Here is a 17875-nt window from a genome sequence, read left to right as displayed (position 1 = left end):
ACTAATTCGTTTCAACAAAATATGATTTTTTTTCTTCGATTTCATCTCTTGGTTGATGCAAAAATCTTGATAACAAATTTATTTTGACCCAATACAATTTGTACCAACTCTATAAGTCGCGGGGTGTAGAGACATAGAGCGAGGAGATTGATTCTGAGTTTGATCTCGTTATATACAATGTGTTGTATCATGGAGACATGATCGCGAGAAGTGTCGCATTTTAGGGAGTCAATCTGGAGTACTTGGATCAGCAAAAATATATCAGGATGATCCTATTGGGTAGAAATATTTTAAGCATTTTCACTTTCCATGTGTATCGACTGGCTGTTGCAAATTGGTGTCCACGCGAATGCGTGGGGTACATGAATGGTGAGCATATTTTGAAAAATAATTTGTGAAAAGTAAAATTTAGTTGACCAAAGTTGGTGGTCGTGTTAAATTGTTTGACCTGAGAAATTTAACAAGAATAAGGTAATTTGATCGACATAAATGAAAATATAAATATGTTATTTGACAAAGCAATCTCACACAAATTGGTGCCTTCAACTTAGAAACGACGGACCGAAATGGCACAAAATGTGTGTAAACAAGAGAGCATGAAAGGCAAATTTGGTGTCTGTATAAGATCCAATGAAAATATTTCTAACATTACCAAATCTATCAAACAATAACTTAATAAAAATATCTGGATTACCAGAAGCCCTCATTGGATTACATCACTTGACTTGTTAAATTACAGACAATGATATATTTCTAGACCAAAATTTGATCCATTAACTATAACTACTACTAACATGATTTAACCCAACACTTAGTGGTCAAAGTGATTGATATTTGAGGTATAAATACTGCATTTAAGTAAACTTTTCACCTTTTACTTCGCTGGACTTTGGACCAAAAGTTTAGGTCGGCTTTAGGCGTGTTTGTGTCGGGATTTAATTCGGTGGTCATCGTTGCAATAACTTTCTTAATTCTTAGTCACTTTCCACAAATAAAAGAAAAAACAACTAAAATGATCCTAGAAAGTAAAGAAACTAACTTACCACTAGTTAATTCCCTAATTGCTTAATTAATCTAACCGATTCACACACCTAATCAAGAATGGGAGTAGTCACTTGAGTTTAATACAACGTGGCAGTCATTGATTGGGGTTTATCTGATGCACACGGATGGCACAATCCGAACTCCTGCTAAACCAAAACTCATCCTTACCGTCCTTTCTGGTTTCGCAAATGAACGGTCAGAACTAAAAATCCGCGTCAAAAAGACCCAGCCAATCAAATCCAAATTCCTAAAGCTATAAATACATTCCTGTCTGCTCATTCACTCCATCCAACTTTCTCCAACTACTCATCTTCTCTCTCTCTCTCTACATCAACTTTCTCTCTCTAAGTTTTCAGTAATGGCACCCAAGGCAGAGAAGAAGCCAGCGGAGAAGAAACCAGCAGAAGAGAAGAAAGCAGAGAAAGCACCAGTCGCAGAGAAGAAACCCAAAGCTGAGAAAAAGATTCCAAGCAAAGATGGAGCTTCAACAGACAAGAAGAAGAAGAAATCAAAGAAGAGTGTTGAAACATACAAGATCTATATCTTTAAGGTATTGAAACAAGTTCATCCTGATATTGGTATTTCAAGTAAAGCTATGGGTATTATGAACAGTTTCATTAATGATATCTTTGAGAAACTTGCTCAAGAAGCTTCTAGATTGGCTAGATACAACAAGAAGCCAACTATTACTTCTCGTGAGATTCAAACTGCTGTTCGTCTTGTTCTTCCTGGTGAATTAGCCAAGCATGCCGTCTCTGAAGGAACCAAGGCTGTTACTAAGTTCACTAGTTCTTAATTTCTAGGGTTTCTGATTTCCGGGGGGATGAAATTTGGGTTCTTTAGATGTGTTCTAGGTTTAGGGTTTCATTAATGTAAAGAACTATCAGTATTTTGATTTTGGTGTTATGAATATAATCTTTCTGTTATCTGAATATTGATTGCTTAATTTTGTATTAATAGTTAGTTGGATCTGTATCATATCATTATAATACCCTTGAATTTCATTTGCTTTGTCGTCCCTATGGGAAGCTTCTCTTCGATTTGTTAAGTAGAATGAAACCCTAAAAAACTTTTTACTTGACAAGTGAATACATTTTGTCTTGGCAAAAAAATCCCCAATCTTTGAGATATTGAAGGTTTATTTTAAATTTCGATTTGGTTGGGCCAGAGGGGGAAACCGTGACACATTCTTGATTGTTCATCGTCAAATTCGTCAGGATTATGTAAAGCTGATAGAATATCCAAATGGTTGGGCGAAATTTTGTCTGCAATATCTTTCATACAAAAGTGACACAACCAAATGTACGACGGTCTTGTCAGTGTTTGAGTGAGTGGTTGTCAGAGCGTATCACATCTTATGATGTATCGAGTGCCAAATGTAACGACATACGTAGATCGTAGTCGACTTCAAAAAAAAAAAAAAGACAATCAAATTTTGTCGGCATTTAAATGAAGTTCGATTTCCAAGTATGAAGTACGGTTTACAAAAAGAAAAAAAAAAAGTATGTAGTATGGCTTCCCATGGCATTTCGTCCAGATTTCACCCATTTATTGGGCATTTAAATGTTTTATTTATAAATTTTGTCAATTTTTATTGTTGTATAAAATTATTTCATATGGTAGAATACAAGTGGTCAGAAAGAAACTTGAAGTTCCATGAAATCCATAATTATTTCCCTCCATTTCTTGAGGTTTTGGTTGGAAGGTCTTTGTTTTCGTGTTCACTATGCCACTCTGCCTTAGGATTTTTGTTTTTTTAAATTTTTGTTCTTGCAAAAACCTTCTTTCTTCTCCAGCCCTAACCACCACACCACACCACACAACCATAACCCCCCTCTCGATTGGTAAACAATTCTTGATTTTCCAATCACACCAACAAAGTTGCACAAATTCCATATCCATTTTTTGGATATATATTTTCATTCATTCACCAATTTGATTCAAACTGAATTGACGTGTTAGAGAAGAGAAGTGTAAATCAAGTGTCATCCCTAGTTGGTGTAATAGGAGTGTCATTTTGATGTGTTTGTTTTGTTTTTCTGTTTTGGGTAGTTATGAAAGTCTGTTACTTGCTTCACAAGTAACGACTTCCTCTAACTAACCTCTCTCATCTCATGTATAAATATGAGACTTCATCTCATTTGATAAATAACAGAAACTACACTTTCTCTCTCCACTTTCTTCTAAATTCACTAAAGCTTACATGGTATCAGAGCTCTAGGGTTTCAATTTGGTTTCCTCCATTAGAACGCAACTTTAGAGAGAGAAAGAAGTTGTCTGCTCATGGATTCATCTTCGCATTTAGGTAATTCGCATTTGTACTTCCTATTATATCTGAGAAACATCCTATTTTGGCGTCTGAGCTTTCAATTTCATCCTCTACCCAGTCTCAATTCTCAAATTCAATACCCACAGAAGGGCAATCCAGCTCCTCTACCTCATCCTCTTCTTCTCAAGAGCTTGTTTCCACTCATCAAATGGCAACTAGATCAAAGACAGGCAACTTGAGACCTAAATATTTGCCTTTCTGACTAACTATTCAGTTTGTCATCCTCTTCCTCAATGCTATTTGTCTATACTTGATCTTCCTTCTGATCCTACTTGTTACACTCAAGCTATCAAGTATCAGAATGGAAGACTGCTATGCAAGAAGAGCTTGAGGCCTTACATCATAATGCAACTTGGTCTCTGGTTCCTCCATCTGACTCTATGAACATTTTGGTATGCAAATGGGTGTTTAAAACAAAGCTTAAGGCTGATGGTACAGTTGAAAGATATAAGGCACGCTTGGTAGCTAAAGGATTTCATCAGCTTGATGGTCTTGACTACTCAGAGACATTCACTCCAGTAGTTAAGTCTTCCACCATTAGAGCTGTTCTCACCTTAGCAGTTACTAACAAATGACAGATTCAACAATTGGATGTTAGTAATGCTTTCCTTCATGGAGTTTTGGATGAGGATGTTTATATGGTCCAGCCTCCTGGATTTGTGGATGTCTCTAAGAAGACTTGGGTCTGTCATTTACACAAGTCCTTATATGGCCTTAAACAGGCTCCAAGAGCCTGGTTCACAAGGTTTGCTACATTCTTATTGGATTGGGGTTTTCAAAAGAGTGCCACTGATCACTCTATGTTTGTGTTTCAAGCTCATGGTGCTACTCTAGTATTACTCCTTTATGTTGATGATATTATCTTGACTGACTCTTCCACTGATTTGATTCAATCTTTAGTTCAGTCTCTTCAACATGAGTTTGCTATGAAGGATTTGGGCTTCCTTCACTATTTTCTAGGAATTGAGGTGTCTTCTCTTCCTTCAGATGGTCATCTTCTCACTCAGAACAAGTATACATTGGAGTTATTACAGAAGGCCGAGCTGCTTGATACTAAGCCTATTTCTACTCCTATTCCATTTGGTAAGAGGTTGTCTAAAGAAGATGGCATATTACTATCTGATCCAACTCTTTACAGAAGTCTTGTGGGAGGACTCCAATACTTAACAATGACAAGGCCAGATATCTCTTTTGGAATTAATTATGCAGCTCAATTCATGCAAGCTCCATGAGATTCACACTTCCAACTTGTCAAGAGAATTTTTCGCTATCTCAAAGGGACTCTTGGTGCAGGTATTGCTATTACACCAGGGGATGTCTCTCAATTAACTGCTTATAGTGACTCTGATTGGGCTGGCTGCCCTGATTCGAGGAAATCCACCACTGGTTACTGTGTCTTCTTAGGCTCAACCTTGGTGGCTTGGTGTTCAAATAAGCAATCGACAGTAGCTAGGTCTAGTACTGAAGCAGAGTACAAAGCTCTAGCAATAGCCTCTTCTGAGCTTCTTTGGCTTTCTTATGTTCTCACTGAATTGGGGATTTCTTCTCAATCTCCATTTCTTCTCAAATGTGATAATGTTGGTGCTCGACAACTTGCAACTAATCCAGTCTTCCATGCTCGAACTAAACATGTGGAGATTGATTATCGCTTTGTAAGAGATCTTGTTGCCTCAGGAAGACTCATTCTTGAGTTTGTGCCTTCTCTTCACCAACTTGCTTAGTGTTCACCAAGGGGTTATCTGATCCTCTTTTTCACTCTCTTCTTGTCAATCTGATGCAGTTTCTCTCTGCTTCAGCTTGAGGGGGAATGTTAGAGAAGAGAAGTGTAAATCAAGTGTCATCCCTAGTTGGTGTAATAGGAGTGTCATTTTAATGTGTTTTGATGAGTCATGAAAATGCCTCATTTGAATCTCTTAATTTGGGTTAGTTAGTCCAGTTCGAGCGGTTACTCTGATAATTTGTTTGATTTTCTTTCTCAGATGTCTTTTACGGAGTTTAGTGTGAAAAACAGACGAAATCGGGAGAAATTGGTGTTAGGGGCATTTTGGTCATTTGGTGACAAGGGTAGCATGGTAAGTTTGGATAATGTTGATGCTCAGATGAGAAGAGGGGTCCATGACGAGTCCGTGGGCGAAAACGGGAGTCAAATCGGAGTCCGGACGAGCAAATTAGCCAAGGTCAAAGTTTGGGTCAAAGACAGTTGACCAGATCAAATAGGACACGTGGCATTGATCTAGTTGGGTGGTGTGGTTCAATCTGACGGCAATGATGAAATCTTCGGTACACTATTGGGCATCAGTGGTACATATTCGGGACAGAAGAAGGAGGCCTATCTAATACTTTGCGCAACACCAAACATTAGTGATCCCGCACGATCCAACACACCAGAATGTGACACGCACACGTGCAAACACCATCTGACGGCCGACGCACTTTAATTCGGTAAATCGTACCACACCTGATCTTCTACTCTTAATAGCTCATGTCTCTCTCACGGGATTACCTCATCTTCTCTTTTCAATTTAGAAAAGATAGAGAATAACAGGGAGAGCTCTTCTCCTCTAAAACAGGAGTGAATATCTTGAAAATCAAAACCGAAAGGATTTAGAGAGAGACCAGAGAGAGAGGATTGAGGAGGAAAGTTGACCAAGTAAGAGATAGAGTGAGAAGAAGATCAGATTTTGGGGAGAACAGTCACGGTTCTAGAGAGAGAGAGAACCGAGATATTGGCTTCAATTCGAATCAAAACAGAAACAAAGGATTTTTCGGTTGGTTTTCCTATAAAAACAGAAGAGTTCGGCTGATTGAGGAGGATGAGATATATAGAACAGAAAGGAGAGAGATCGGTTTTACCACGGTTTAAAGAAGAAAGTAGAGAGAGATAGAGGGAAACCGAGAGCTTATAATTCGATTTGTTTTAATTTCTGATTTTTGTTTCTTTGATTTGTAACCTTAATTTCTTAGTGAGAGAGAGAGAGAGATTACAGAGGAAGAGAGAAAGTTAGAGAGAGAGACAGAGAGATTTTGTAGAGAGAGAGAGAGACTCGGTTGTGATTATCTATTCCACTTTTGTTTTTGATTTCTCTTTCTTTTTGTTTCCTGTTTAGTGAGAGAGCAAGAGATAACATAGATAGAGAGATTAGAGTAAGAGATAAAGAGAGAAACAGAAGGTTAAAGAGAGAAAGAAAGTTGAAGAAGATGAGAAAATAATTTTCTCAGAGAGGAAAATATTTCCGGGAAGACGAGAAAATCGTTTTCCCAGAGGGTGCGTTTGGCAGATTTCTCGGAAAATCAGAAGGAAATCACTTCCTTAGGCTCTGTTTGGTGGGAAAATCACAGAAAAGTAAGTTTCTTTCTTCTTTTTCTTATATTACTTCAAATATTTATCGTTTCTAGCATGAGTAGCTAAGTCTTTTATATCTAGGGTTTTAGATGAAGTCATAATAATTATTCTCCCGATAATTTATTAAAGTTTTTACCAATTTAACGATAAAATCTTCCTGGTTTTTAGACCGTTCATGGACTAAAACCTGAGTTATCTAAAGAACTCTCTAATTAGATCAAAATTAAATTGTCGTTAGAATTATTAGGAAGACGGATTCGAAAACCCTAGGTCCCCTTTTTCTGAATACCGACTTATTTATTTATTTATTTTATTTTTATTTTATTTTATTTTACCACCATCAAACCAATTTTAAATCTCAATAGTTTTAAGGTTAGAATTTAGTTTAACTTAGTCTCTGAGGAACGAACCGGTCTTACCGGAATTATTACTTGACGCCCGTATACTTGCGGGTGGAGACCTTTTAGGGTAACCTTTTAGGCCCATCATGTTTGTTTTGTTTTTCTGTTTTGGATAGTTATGAAAGTCTGTTACTTGCCTCTAACTAACCTCTCTCATCTCATGTATAAATATGAGACTTCATCTCATTTGATAAATAACAGAAACTACACTTTCTCTCTCCACTTTCTTCTAAATTCACTAAAGCTTACGTGACGGAATACTATCTTTGATTTTTGGAGATTTTTCATCATCCAAAAACTAGCCCTAAGACTTAAAGCATAAACTAACTACCAACTCCTTACGTAAACTAATCACAAACTCCTTCCGCTATTTGTTTAACCTAGTAGTCTCTTCTTCTTCGCCCATTGGGTTTTTAACTTTATATCACCTCAAAGCTAGCTAGAGGCCAGACTTTCTTTCACACTTACAAATTAATTTACCAACTCCTTCAACCATTGATGTGGGATTATCCCCAATAATCTCTTCTTCACTCATAATATTTTTTCAACTTCACTATACTATTGGGACAAAACTTGTTTCCTAAGGTGGTGGGTGTGTGTCTTCACCCTATATCACTTCAAAGCTAGCTCAGACTTTCCCTCTCACTTGTAAACTAACTTACCTGCTATTTCCACCACCTGTGTGGTACTATCATAACATATACATATTATTCATAAATTCAACACCATCATATGATCTAATCCTCGAATTTAAATAAGAAAAATATAGTAAATAAGAGCAAAGAAGCACCATAAAAACTGTCAAGAATGTACTATCCATGATATTGCAAGTACCAAATAAACCAAAGATCAATAACAGTTTACTAGTCAAAACCGATACTAGCAAATCTTATGAATAAAAACCAGTTCATAACTGAGTTAACTAAAAACCAATTACCTGAGTAGCGCCTTCTCAAGTCGAATAGATGTCTTATGTTTTCATCAAATTATTTGAAATTCTTCTAAGTTTCATTTGTATGAACTATATAAAATTATATCTCTCTATATCTCCTTCTGCTTCTATAAAATATCAAGATTGATTCAACAAGGGGGAAGCTTCTTGTTTCCATCTATTCACCAGGAGAAACCTCTACCCAGTATATTTGTATTCCCCAAAAGCGGTGCTAGATTCTGTCTGGTACCAAGAAACACCCATATCATGAGCTGACTCTGCTGAATTTCCAAAGAGATCAGTTACTGGAACAGGGTTCTCAAGCATAGAAGCACCAACATCAGCTGACTCTGCTGAATTTCCGAGGATATCAGTTACTGGAACAAGCTTCTCCAGCATCGAAGTTCCTTGAAACGTTGTTATCTGCCAATCCCTTTGATACTCCTTGAACTGAAATTCAAGATAAGATTGAGATTATATACAATTTATATAACAGTAGAAGAAGTATTAGTTCATTAGCATTAGAGAGTAAGACTGACCTTGTCACGAGGTAGTTTCTTAAAGCCGAATTTGCTTGTCCATATGGATTCCGCTTCTCCAGCAGCTGGAATTACTAGCTTCTTAACATTCAATGATCCTAGCAGACGCTCGATGCAAGAGAACAAGGACTGGAAGTATCCCTACTTGACAAAAGACGGGTTTATGATAAAAAAGAATTCGATAAATAATGGAGGTTGAGTCGATCGAACTATGCCAGTTATAAATTATAGAGACCATGATTCAATGGGATAATGAAATTATGATGTAATCTCAGTTTGCTATGGTCACCTGTCCTTGATTTTCGGTTTTTGTAGCAACCAATGGAAGTTCAGCGACTTCCTGTCCAAAAATTCTCAAAATCCCAGCCGATACAACAATTGAACTGCCGGTAAAAACAACAGACGAGATGAGACATTTTTACTCTGAAGTAAAAGCCGAAACTTAAGTGAAGATGATTCTTACTTTACTGTTAATACTGCACAATACATTCCTTGAAAATCTTGGTCCCTTGTATTCCTTCTGTAAAATATATTTCACATAGGAGAATTGAGTAAAGGTCATTCGATGAAAAAAGACAAGCAGATGTGATTCTATAGAAAGATATTTCCTTACCCATAAACCATCGTAGGGATGAGATCTCGACCTGTTTTTGGATCAATAATGGGGTTGAAGCGCTCCTGAGGAACGATGAATTAATGAGACGTAATTAGCAACAACAAAGACTGATTACTTCCAGTTTGAACAATATCAAATTTACCCTTGTATTCTAGAGTGAGAAGTAAAATTATCTTGCTTGAAACGTTAAGCATAAAACACGACTTACATGGAAGATAGCGATGACCTTAGAAAGCAATGCCCTGTGCTCAGGAGTTGCAAGTTTCCCTCTAAGAAGAGTCAATTCCACATCACCATTTTCATTTGAAAATTTTGCCATACCATTCATCTTTATAAAATGTGAAAGAGATTCATCAAGCTTCTCTGGCCCGCGAACTACTAACTCCTGCAAAGCCGAACGGATCTCGTTGCAATCAGTGCAACAAAACCAATCCCCCTTGGGCAACGCCTGTTATATAGGCAAATCAACATGTTAAACCAGAAACCATTTCCAGTTGACTGCAAGCAAATATATGTAATAAGGTGAAATTGAGAAATAAAATAATATGAATTATGCACAAACCGTTAGATTTGCCATTTTGTGATCCTTCAGACAGCCAACATGGTATTCTTTCTCGCACTGAGGAATGAAACGATGATGTAAAATATTAAGAATGTACGGTGCAAAATTCACGGATTATCAATCTTATGTGCTATGCTCCAAAAAGTCGCATCAAACGGAGTCATGGAACGAACTATCATAAAACTAATATACCTGATCACAAAGTAGAACCGTGCTTGGACCAAATCCTGTTTTGGTGAAATCATGGGTTCTACATGACAAGATAAAAAGTAAAGAAATGCCAAAGAGAAAAAGACTAGAAATCAGAAATTAATTAGCTATTAGATGTATCACATTAAATGAACGGAGGAAGTAATAGCTTACCTGCATAACACACAACCACCGACTTCAGAGTCTTGTGTTTTGACAGTTCGAATGCATCGGTTAGAAACTTGCTCTGTCGAATTGTCTCCCGAAACTCTCTGAGCTTCCACTCTATTCTTCTTCGGCTTTTCTGTTCCGTACAAGGGTTTGCAATAAATACAGTACCATTTACCTTTTGGGACATCAGATAAGTTCACACATTCTGCAATAATCAAATGGGACATCATAACATATTTAAGAAAACTTAGAGAAATCATCAAAACAATATCTCGATAACCATAATTGTTCATTCGTCCAGAGACCCCAGACAAATGACATTCACCAAACGGAAAGAGGAAGCAGAGAAAATGTCCATCCGTAAGTTGTCATGTTCCAATATTAATATTATTGACTATGAATAGAAAAATGTGAAAGAACCTATTAGTGGGAATGTAAAACAAACTCGTCACTAAGCTTAAAAAAAACATCTCATTACTCTATGATAACGAGGTACAAGTTTTCATTTCAATAATAAACTTGTCCTCTCCATATTGATATATCGTAACTTAACAAATACCAAACCTCTTGAAGTAGGGACAATTAAAGAAAAGGGGTTGATACAATTATACAGTACTCTGGAAGCGAAAGGAAAAATCACCTAAGTGAAAGCCCCTGGGGCATCCATCACAAAGCAATAGGTTCCCATAACCTTCACATGTGTTACAGAGGTCATCAGTTTTGCTGGTAGGAATGTTCCTATGTTTTGCCAGAGATATTGAAAGATCATGAAGTGATACCCCATCTGAGGTGAAAATGTTTAGGTAACTGGAATACACCAATAGAAATAATCAGTAAAATTGAACAGGCTTGTTTGAATTAGTAACAGAATTTATACTTTAAGAAGAATATATAATTTACTCACGGTTTGCGTCGTGAGGCCCAACCAGCATGACCTTCAAACTGTGAAGGGCTAAGCTGTTCAGCAAACATGTATAACATTAATATATGTAGTTACATCTAACTCGAGCACACCCGGGCATTTAGAACCGAGTGTTTTAAAACATAGTACAAGTTTGTGGTTTCAACAGCTTTAGTAGATGGGTTAGTGCTCATTATGGTGCCTGCTCATTCAATGATGTGCCTGGTGAAGTACCTAAAATGGTAATGTTTAAAAAGTAGTGAAAATACCTCTCTGTTGCAGCAACAACATAATATTCCGAAGCCCTTTTTGTAGCCATTAAGACATTTCTGTCAAAGAAAAGGTAATATTTATTAGAAAAGCGAACTTTTGGCAGAGAACAAAGAGAGAGCAATGAAACAACCTGCCCACGGCAATAGTACGCTACTTCAGCTCCGTCAGGCAAACCATTTTCCTCAAATACCAACTTATGCAATCCCAAATCCCTGCAACATCCAAAACATGTAAGTTTAAGGGATTTATCCTAAGGAGGGAAATAAGTACAGGAATATGTCAATAAATAAATTTAACCGAAAAATAGAATACTAACTTTCTTGTAAGCTTCCCTTTGGTACTCTTAGTTTTCCGAGAAAGAGATCTTGGAGCAACATCAGATAAATTTGGAGTTACATTCGAATCTATTGACCTGAAAATGCATTAGAAATGGAACAAGATAAACATAGAACGTCAGAGGGCGGTGCATTTTGTATTTGATAAACCACATGTAGGTCTCACAAGATTAACAAGACAAGAGAAAAAGTTTTAAAAATAAATAGGAGCATGGCAAAAAAAACTTAGCTAGAACAGAATACAAAAGATCGATATGTTTATAAGCGCACAACAGTAAGCAGACAAAACTCTTCGAAAAGAACTTACTCGGCATTAGCCCCTGGAGAACCTGCTTGGCTTGCTTGAGGCTTTTTCGATTTCAGGCATGAATTGCATAATACAGCGGTCTTGAAAGCTCGAGATGTAGGAAGAGGTCCTAAACTCGTTCAATACCCACAACAAGGAACACAATTCTTATCATTTAAAAGAAGACGAAAAATGAGTATACTCTATTATCAACTACCATAATTCTTTAACAACCAAGATAAATGTGCGGAGCTCACCTTTGCAATCCCTACATATAGTAGCTCTTTTACCAGAGGAAAACCCGATTGCTTTTGCAATTGTTTCTTCTAATGTATCCAAAGTAGCACCTTTGCACGCATTTATAACATCACGGATGCTATTCCCATTCTCCAAGTGAATATATTGGGCAGCTCGTTTATTCGCACTTCCAGCATGCCTCTCAAATGTCATAGGCGTAATAACCTAAATTGATGATATACATCATTTCACCATTTCCATATATCACTCACTACGCAATTAACCAAAAATGAAGCAACAAAAGATACATACCTTTTTCCAGTTGCATTCTGCACATGAACACATTATCCCACGATCTGAAATCATTCCCTTAAGTCCATTCTGCCGAAACAATTCATTAAAAAACTATAAGAGAAGAAACTACAATGATGGGTAATGAGGAAAAATGGACTAACAATATAACAATTTGTACCTTATTACGTTGAGTCATGTAACTTACAGAGAAACCCTCAAGCATACCAGTCTCAAGAAGATCCTTGACCTTCATTTTATTTTTGATTTCAAGCTTCTTTGATGAAGATGTACTTAAATGGCTGCCCATTTCCTCAGTTATCTCTTCCCCTTCTTGGGTTACAGAGCTTTCGCCAATATCATTCACAAATTGATTCTTGCTAGCATCACTAGACACATGACTTCCATTCTTGCACTCATCAACCGATTCCAGAGTTGAATTTTTGTAATCAAGATCAGATACTAAAGCTTCGTAGAAGCTATCATGATCTATTTCTAAATACCCATTCCTATTAACATCAGTCGTTACCATAGGGTATAGGGTTTCTGTTGGCATTTCATTGAGCTCAAAGGGCAAAGGAGTGTAGCATTCCAAGGGCTTCTTCCCCAATGAAGCATTCAACTCTGTTCTAGCATTACTGGAATCAGTTAAGTTTAGGGTTTCTCCTCCAGGAGCATATACAAAACTGGTGGTGGCCTCTTTGCTAGTCGAAAATTTCGATACATTCCCATTAACATCAGCTGTTACCATAGGGTATATGGTTTCTGTTTTTGGTACTTCATTGAGCTCAAAGAGCGAAGGAGTGTACCATTCCAAGGGCTTCTTCCCCAATGAAGCATTCAAGTATGTTCCACCATTACTGGAATCAGTTAAGTTTAGGGTTATTGCTCCAGGAGAATATGCCAAACTGGTAATGGCATCTTGGCTAGTCGAGAATTTCGATACATTCCTATTAACATCAGCTGTTACCATAGGGTATAGGGTCTCTGTTGTTGGTACTTCATTGAGCTTAAAGGGCGAACCAGTGTACCATTCCAAGGGCTTTGTCCCAAATGAAGCATTCAACTCTGTTCTACCATTACTGGAATCAGTTAAGTTTAGGGTTTCTGTTGTTGGTACTTCATTGAGCTTAAAGAGTGAAGGAGTGTACCATTCCAAGGGCTTCTTCCCAAATGAAGCATTCAACTCTGTTCTACCATTACTGGAATCAGTAAAGTGTAGGGTTTCTGTTGTTGGCACTTCATTGAGCTTAGAGGGTGAAGGAGTGTACCATTCCAAGGGCTTCTTCCCAAATGAAGCATTCAACTCTGTTCTACCATTACTGGAATCAGTAAAGTTTAGGGTTTCTGCTCCAGGAGCATATGCAAAACTGGTAATGGCCTCTTTGCTAGTCGAAAATTTCGATAAATCAAACCAAGAATCCTCACTCATAGTTGGTAAATAGAGATCATCATTTTGTTCCTCATTGCCAATAGAGTTGATTAAATCATACTGATTCGAACAATTGTTAACGAATTCATTCTCAGAACCAGTAGTTTTCCATCTCTTATAGCTTGAATCATCTGAAACTCCACCATTGTCAAATTCTCTTTTTTGAGTCCAACCATTTTGAGCAAAAAAATCATATTCACCTTCCATGGCTAAAGCAAGTTTCCTTTTCAGACCAATTTGAGTTCCTGATAACAACAGGAAACCCTCTGAATCAACAAATTTCATCATCAATAACAAAATTCACCAAAAGATTTATTAGAAAATTAGCATTTTAATGGCAAAATGATACCCAAAACAAGAAAAGCTAAATCCATTGATAAACATATTCAAATAAGATAAAGATTCAAAGGTATTCTTTAATATTAAGTAAAACCCTAACTAGAAATGAAAAGAAACTGGAAGAACACAAAGTCACAAACTAGGGTTTTGCTAGACCAGTCGATCAGAAACCAGTTGGTTTTTTGGAAGTGAATATAGAGAGATTAGAGAGAATCAACGAAACGATCAAAATGACGAAAAAGATCAGATTATATATTTTATTGACAAAAAAGTCCATCTTCATATAGAATGACAATCTGGTCATTATAAGCTTTCTCATGACTTTTTTAGTCATTCTTGAAAAGAATTCGAAAGGATACGAAAAGACAACTCTGAACCTCGAAACATGAAATCACTCGGCTTTCATGCACCCAATCGGCTTTGGGAAACAAATATTGGGTGACTTTAGTAATTTATTTTCAAAGCGTAAGGGAATTTTCGATTTGGTATATACGAGCCTATTATACTAAATTAACAAGGCGAATGGTGGGAGATTTGAAATAGACCGGGAAAACTCAACTAGATATTAACAAAAAGGGTTATTTCTCAAATGGCCCCCAACTTTGTGACCAGCTTCCTGCCTAGCCCCCTACTTCAGCAAATATTCCCATATGACTCCCTTTTTCTGTTATTTTTAACTTTCCGTTTCTCTCACTCCTCCATCTCATTTCTTCTCTCTGTCAAGTCACCTAACACGCCACATCATCGTCTTCTCCAGCGTGGGTCGCCGGCCGGTCAAATTTCCGGCCGGCGACCTTCAAACTTAAAGAAAAATTCCTTTTTTTTCTCTTCTTCTTCCTCTCTCTATTTTTTTTATTTCATCTCTCCTCTCTCTCTCTCTCTAAACTCCGGCGAAGGGGAACCCCCTTCGCCGGAGTTTAGATAGAGAGGAGAGATGAAATCAACTTTTTTTTTAGAGAGAGAGAGAGAGTGAGAAGAGAGAGGAAGAAGAAGAGAGAGAAAACATGAGAGAGAGGAAGAAGAGAGAGAAATCAGGAGAGAGAAAACAGGAGAGAGAGGAAGAAGAAGAGAAATTTTTTTTAAGTTTGAAGGTCGCGGGCCGGAAGTTTGGCCGACCGGCGACCCATGCCGGAGAAGACGATGATGTGGCGTGTTTGGTGACTTGACAGAGAGAGGAAATGAGATGAAGAAGTGAGAGTAACGGAAAGTTAAAGATAACGAAAAAATGGGGCCATATAGAAATATTTGCTAAAGTAGGGGGCTAGGCAGGAAGCTGGCCACAAAGTTGGGGGCCATTTGGGAAATAACCCTTAACAAATATAAGGATTGAGGTTGAGAATTTGAGAGAACGAGCAAGAACTATGGAGATCTTTATAGTCTTTTCATCTTTTGACTACCCTACCCCACCATTAGAGCTCAACCACGCTTCTTTTAAGTCGATGCATCTAGGGTTCAAGGGAGCTCAACCATTCACATGAATACTGGCCCAAACCCAGTTGTGTTTTGGGTTTAGAATAAAATGTCACGAATGGGTATAAATCACACAATTTTGTGACCTGCACAAAAGTTAAACTGAACGAGAAATGACAAAATTTTCTTTTAGAAAAAAAGTATACAGTGAATGGTAAGACTCAATGCATAAGTGGAATGTCGCAACTGTGTAAATCAACTATCCAACGACTATACTGGTTTGAGGGTGATTTTTTATCGTATAGACTATATTTCGAAGTTTACTGAAAGCAATTCTCACTGGAATATGTCGTGTACTCAAACCATATCAGAAACTTTTTTGAAGGTATTGACAACTCTAACAAATCACAAGAAAAATAAGTAAGTGAAAAGAATATGAGATTAGAGGGAATATCTGCAAACTTTAGATCGACTGGATTGAACCCTAATTTGGCCCAATAAACGGACATATGAAAACACATATTATATATGTATATACAAGGATTAAGGTCATTGTCTTTGCAAAGTTTTATAGCCCAAACAAGTTTGAATTTCTTTCAACAAAAAAAAACTAGTTTGTATTTTGGGGAAAGCATTCCAAATAATTTTTTTGTGTTAAAAAAGGGTTTGACTTTGTTTGCCAAACCATTAACATATCAACTCAATGAACCTATTCAACAAAAAAATATTCAACTAAAAAAACTCAATGAACCTAGATTTTTAGGTTTTTTTTTTTTTTTTTTTTTTTGTTGAACAGGTTTTTAGGTCTCTAGGAGGCTTGTTATCTTCATCATATTTCTCATTTCAAAATTGTCCAAAAAGGCCCATTGGGACCAATTAGACCATCAAAAGAAAGGAAGCACAATTTTAGTAATGAAAACATGATGCAGCATCTCTAGCATGAGAAAACAAATAAGTAATGGGATAAGTAAATATTTCTTACTGAAATTTTGGGTGATTCATATGAAGATTTACTTGACAAATCAATCAAAAGATTTAGCAACAATTTTTTTCCAAAACAATAATAATTATTAAGAAATTTTATGTATAACATAGTTTTCTCAATCATAATTTAGTGGGGAGTTTAAAATCGGATTTTTCAGATTGATAAAAATTAGGGAAGGGAGAGAGAAAGGCGATCAACTTAATGCATGTTGAAAAAAATGAAATCAAGACAATTATAAATCTGAATCGGAATGAAAGAAAAGAAAGGTATGTAATATTGATAGTTCAAAGCGATTTGGGGTTTTATTACCTTGTTATATATGTTGGTAAGACTATCTCTTATTTCCTCTCGAACTCTTATTTCTCAATTTATTTTTCAATCACGGGATCCGCGATTGAAATTTGAAGACTTGATAAACTCAGTAGCCCTTAGATGTGCGATGAATGTGATCCTGAAAAACCAACTTCAAATCAAGTAGATTCTAAATTTTGAATCGCAAAGAAAACAACCAAATGATATATGAATCAAGGATTGAGGGATTGGTACCTTGTTCTCAATCTTCAATATGTTGCTTGTATTCTTTGTACTTTCCTTCTCCAACTTCGTCTGTAAGTATCATTCACAGTTGAAACTCACAGACTTCCAGTTCTTAAAACTTTCAGCGCCGCAGAGTATTTGAGAAAGAAAGAAATCTTATTATAACCTAATTAGGGTTGTAATTTTGAGTTTTATGGTGGGGTGAGCTAACCTTTGGCTACCTAACTTAACATTTTAAGTTGCCTAAAATACACAAGTAATGCCACACCAACATTTCATTTGACCGTCACGAATACCCCAAACGTTATTATTGACATTTTAATACCCCAAACGTTATTATTGACGTTTTACGGAGATATGCATTTCCAATCGCAAAAAATATTAAAATCACTAGTATGGAGTAGAGTGTCAACAAAGAAATAAAATAAAAAGTTGGTCTAGCCTTTCCCAATACAAAGTCTAGCTGGTTACTTGGATCATGCCAAAATAATAGTAGACAAAACAGTGAGTGCTTATAAGTTTTTTGTTGATTTTCTAGTTCAATAGGTCACAGGGGAATTCTGTGAAAAATCCCGATTTGGGTGTTGAGACCCCGAGTTCCTTTGACTCTAAGCACCTTTGGCCTCGCCCATGTGCAGACACACAGGTGAGGTGGGTGTCTACGTTGCGAGACTCCGTCCAAATCAACAAATTTCACAACCAAGGCTTTCGCGCTCAGATGTGC

At 36.9% G+C, this 17875-nt stretch overlaps 2 protein-coding genes across 4 annotated transcripts; one reads left to right on the top strand and one right to left on the bottom strand.

Moving 5' to 3' along the window:
- Positions 1-1332: 1332 nt before the first annotated feature.
- On the top strand, positions 1333-1976 carry LOC147565572 (histone H2B-like). Its single transcript, XM_086652071.1, has one exon. The coding sequence runs from the start codon at positions 1403-1405 to the stop codon at positions 1838-1840; it is 438 nt and encodes a 145-aa protein (XP_086508197.1). The 5' UTR covers positions 1333-1402; the 3' UTR covers positions 1841-1976.
- A 5940-nt stretch (positions 1977-7916) lies between these two features.
- On the bottom strand, positions 7917-17546 carry LOC147565571 (uncharacterized). 3 transcript variants are annotated; one of them, XM_086652069.1, is made up of 20 exons: positions 17161-17546; positions 16924-17065; positions 12630-14125; positions 12470-12538; positions 12178-12382; positions 11942-12050; positions 11616-11711; positions 11430-11511; positions 11296-11355; positions 11030-11082; positions 10766-10932; positions 10129-10330; positions 9958-10015; positions 9766-9822; positions 9412-9651; positions 9201-9265; positions 9051-9107; positions 8877-8970; positions 8588-8728; positions 7917-8498 (listed from the first exon to the last, which is right to left on the bottom strand). In XM_086652069.1, exons 3-20 carry the CDS (start codon positions 14085-14087, stop codon positions 8247-8249), a joined length of 3465 nt encoding a protein of 1154 aa, XP_086508195.1. In that variant the 5' UTR covers positions 14088-14125; positions 16924-17065; positions 17161-17546; the 3' UTR covers positions 7917-8246. The 3 variants fall into 3 exon arrangements, with proteins under 3 accessions (XP_086508195.1, XP_086508196.1, XP_086508194.1); XM_086652070.1 differs by having other exon boundaries at positions 16924-17077; positions 17161-17377; XM_086652068.1 differs by lacking the exons at positions 16924-17065; positions 17161-17546 and having other exon boundaries at positions 12630-14578.
- Positions 17547-17875: the final 329 nt, after the last annotated feature.

The sequence above is a fragment of the Eschscholzia californica genome, unplaced genomic scaffold, assembly GCF_041429995.1.
Source record: "Eschscholzia californica isolate CP2 unplaced genomic scaffold, dmEscCali1.0.p SCAF_1, whole genome shotgun sequence".
Classification (NCBI taxonomy): Eukaryota; Viridiplantae; Streptophyta; class Magnoliopsida; order Ranunculales; family Papaveraceae; genus Eschscholzia; species Eschscholzia californica.
Note: the sequence above shows the minus strand (reverse complement) of the source record. Positions and strands in the feature narration are given on the sequence as shown.

Excerpts from the sequence above, each read along its gene's own strand:
- LOC147565571 (XM_086652068.1), bottom strand. The coding sequence starts at position 14,168 with ATGATGAAATTTGTTGATTCAGAGGGTTTCCTGTTGTTATCAGGAACT. Across the intron at positions 8,971-9,050 it reads TGTGCAGTATTAACAGTAAA|TTCAATTGTTGTATCGGCTG; the intron begins GTAAGAATCATC and ends TTTTACCGGCAG. Across the intron at positions 8,729-8,876 it reads AAACCGAAAATCAAGGACAG|GGATACTTCCAGTCCTTGTT; the intron begins GTGACCATAGCA and ends TTTGTCAAGTAG.
- LOC147565572 (XM_086652071.1), top strand. The coding sequence starts at position 1,403 with ATGGCACCCAAGGCAGAGAAGAAGCCAGCGGAGAAGAAACCAGCAGAA.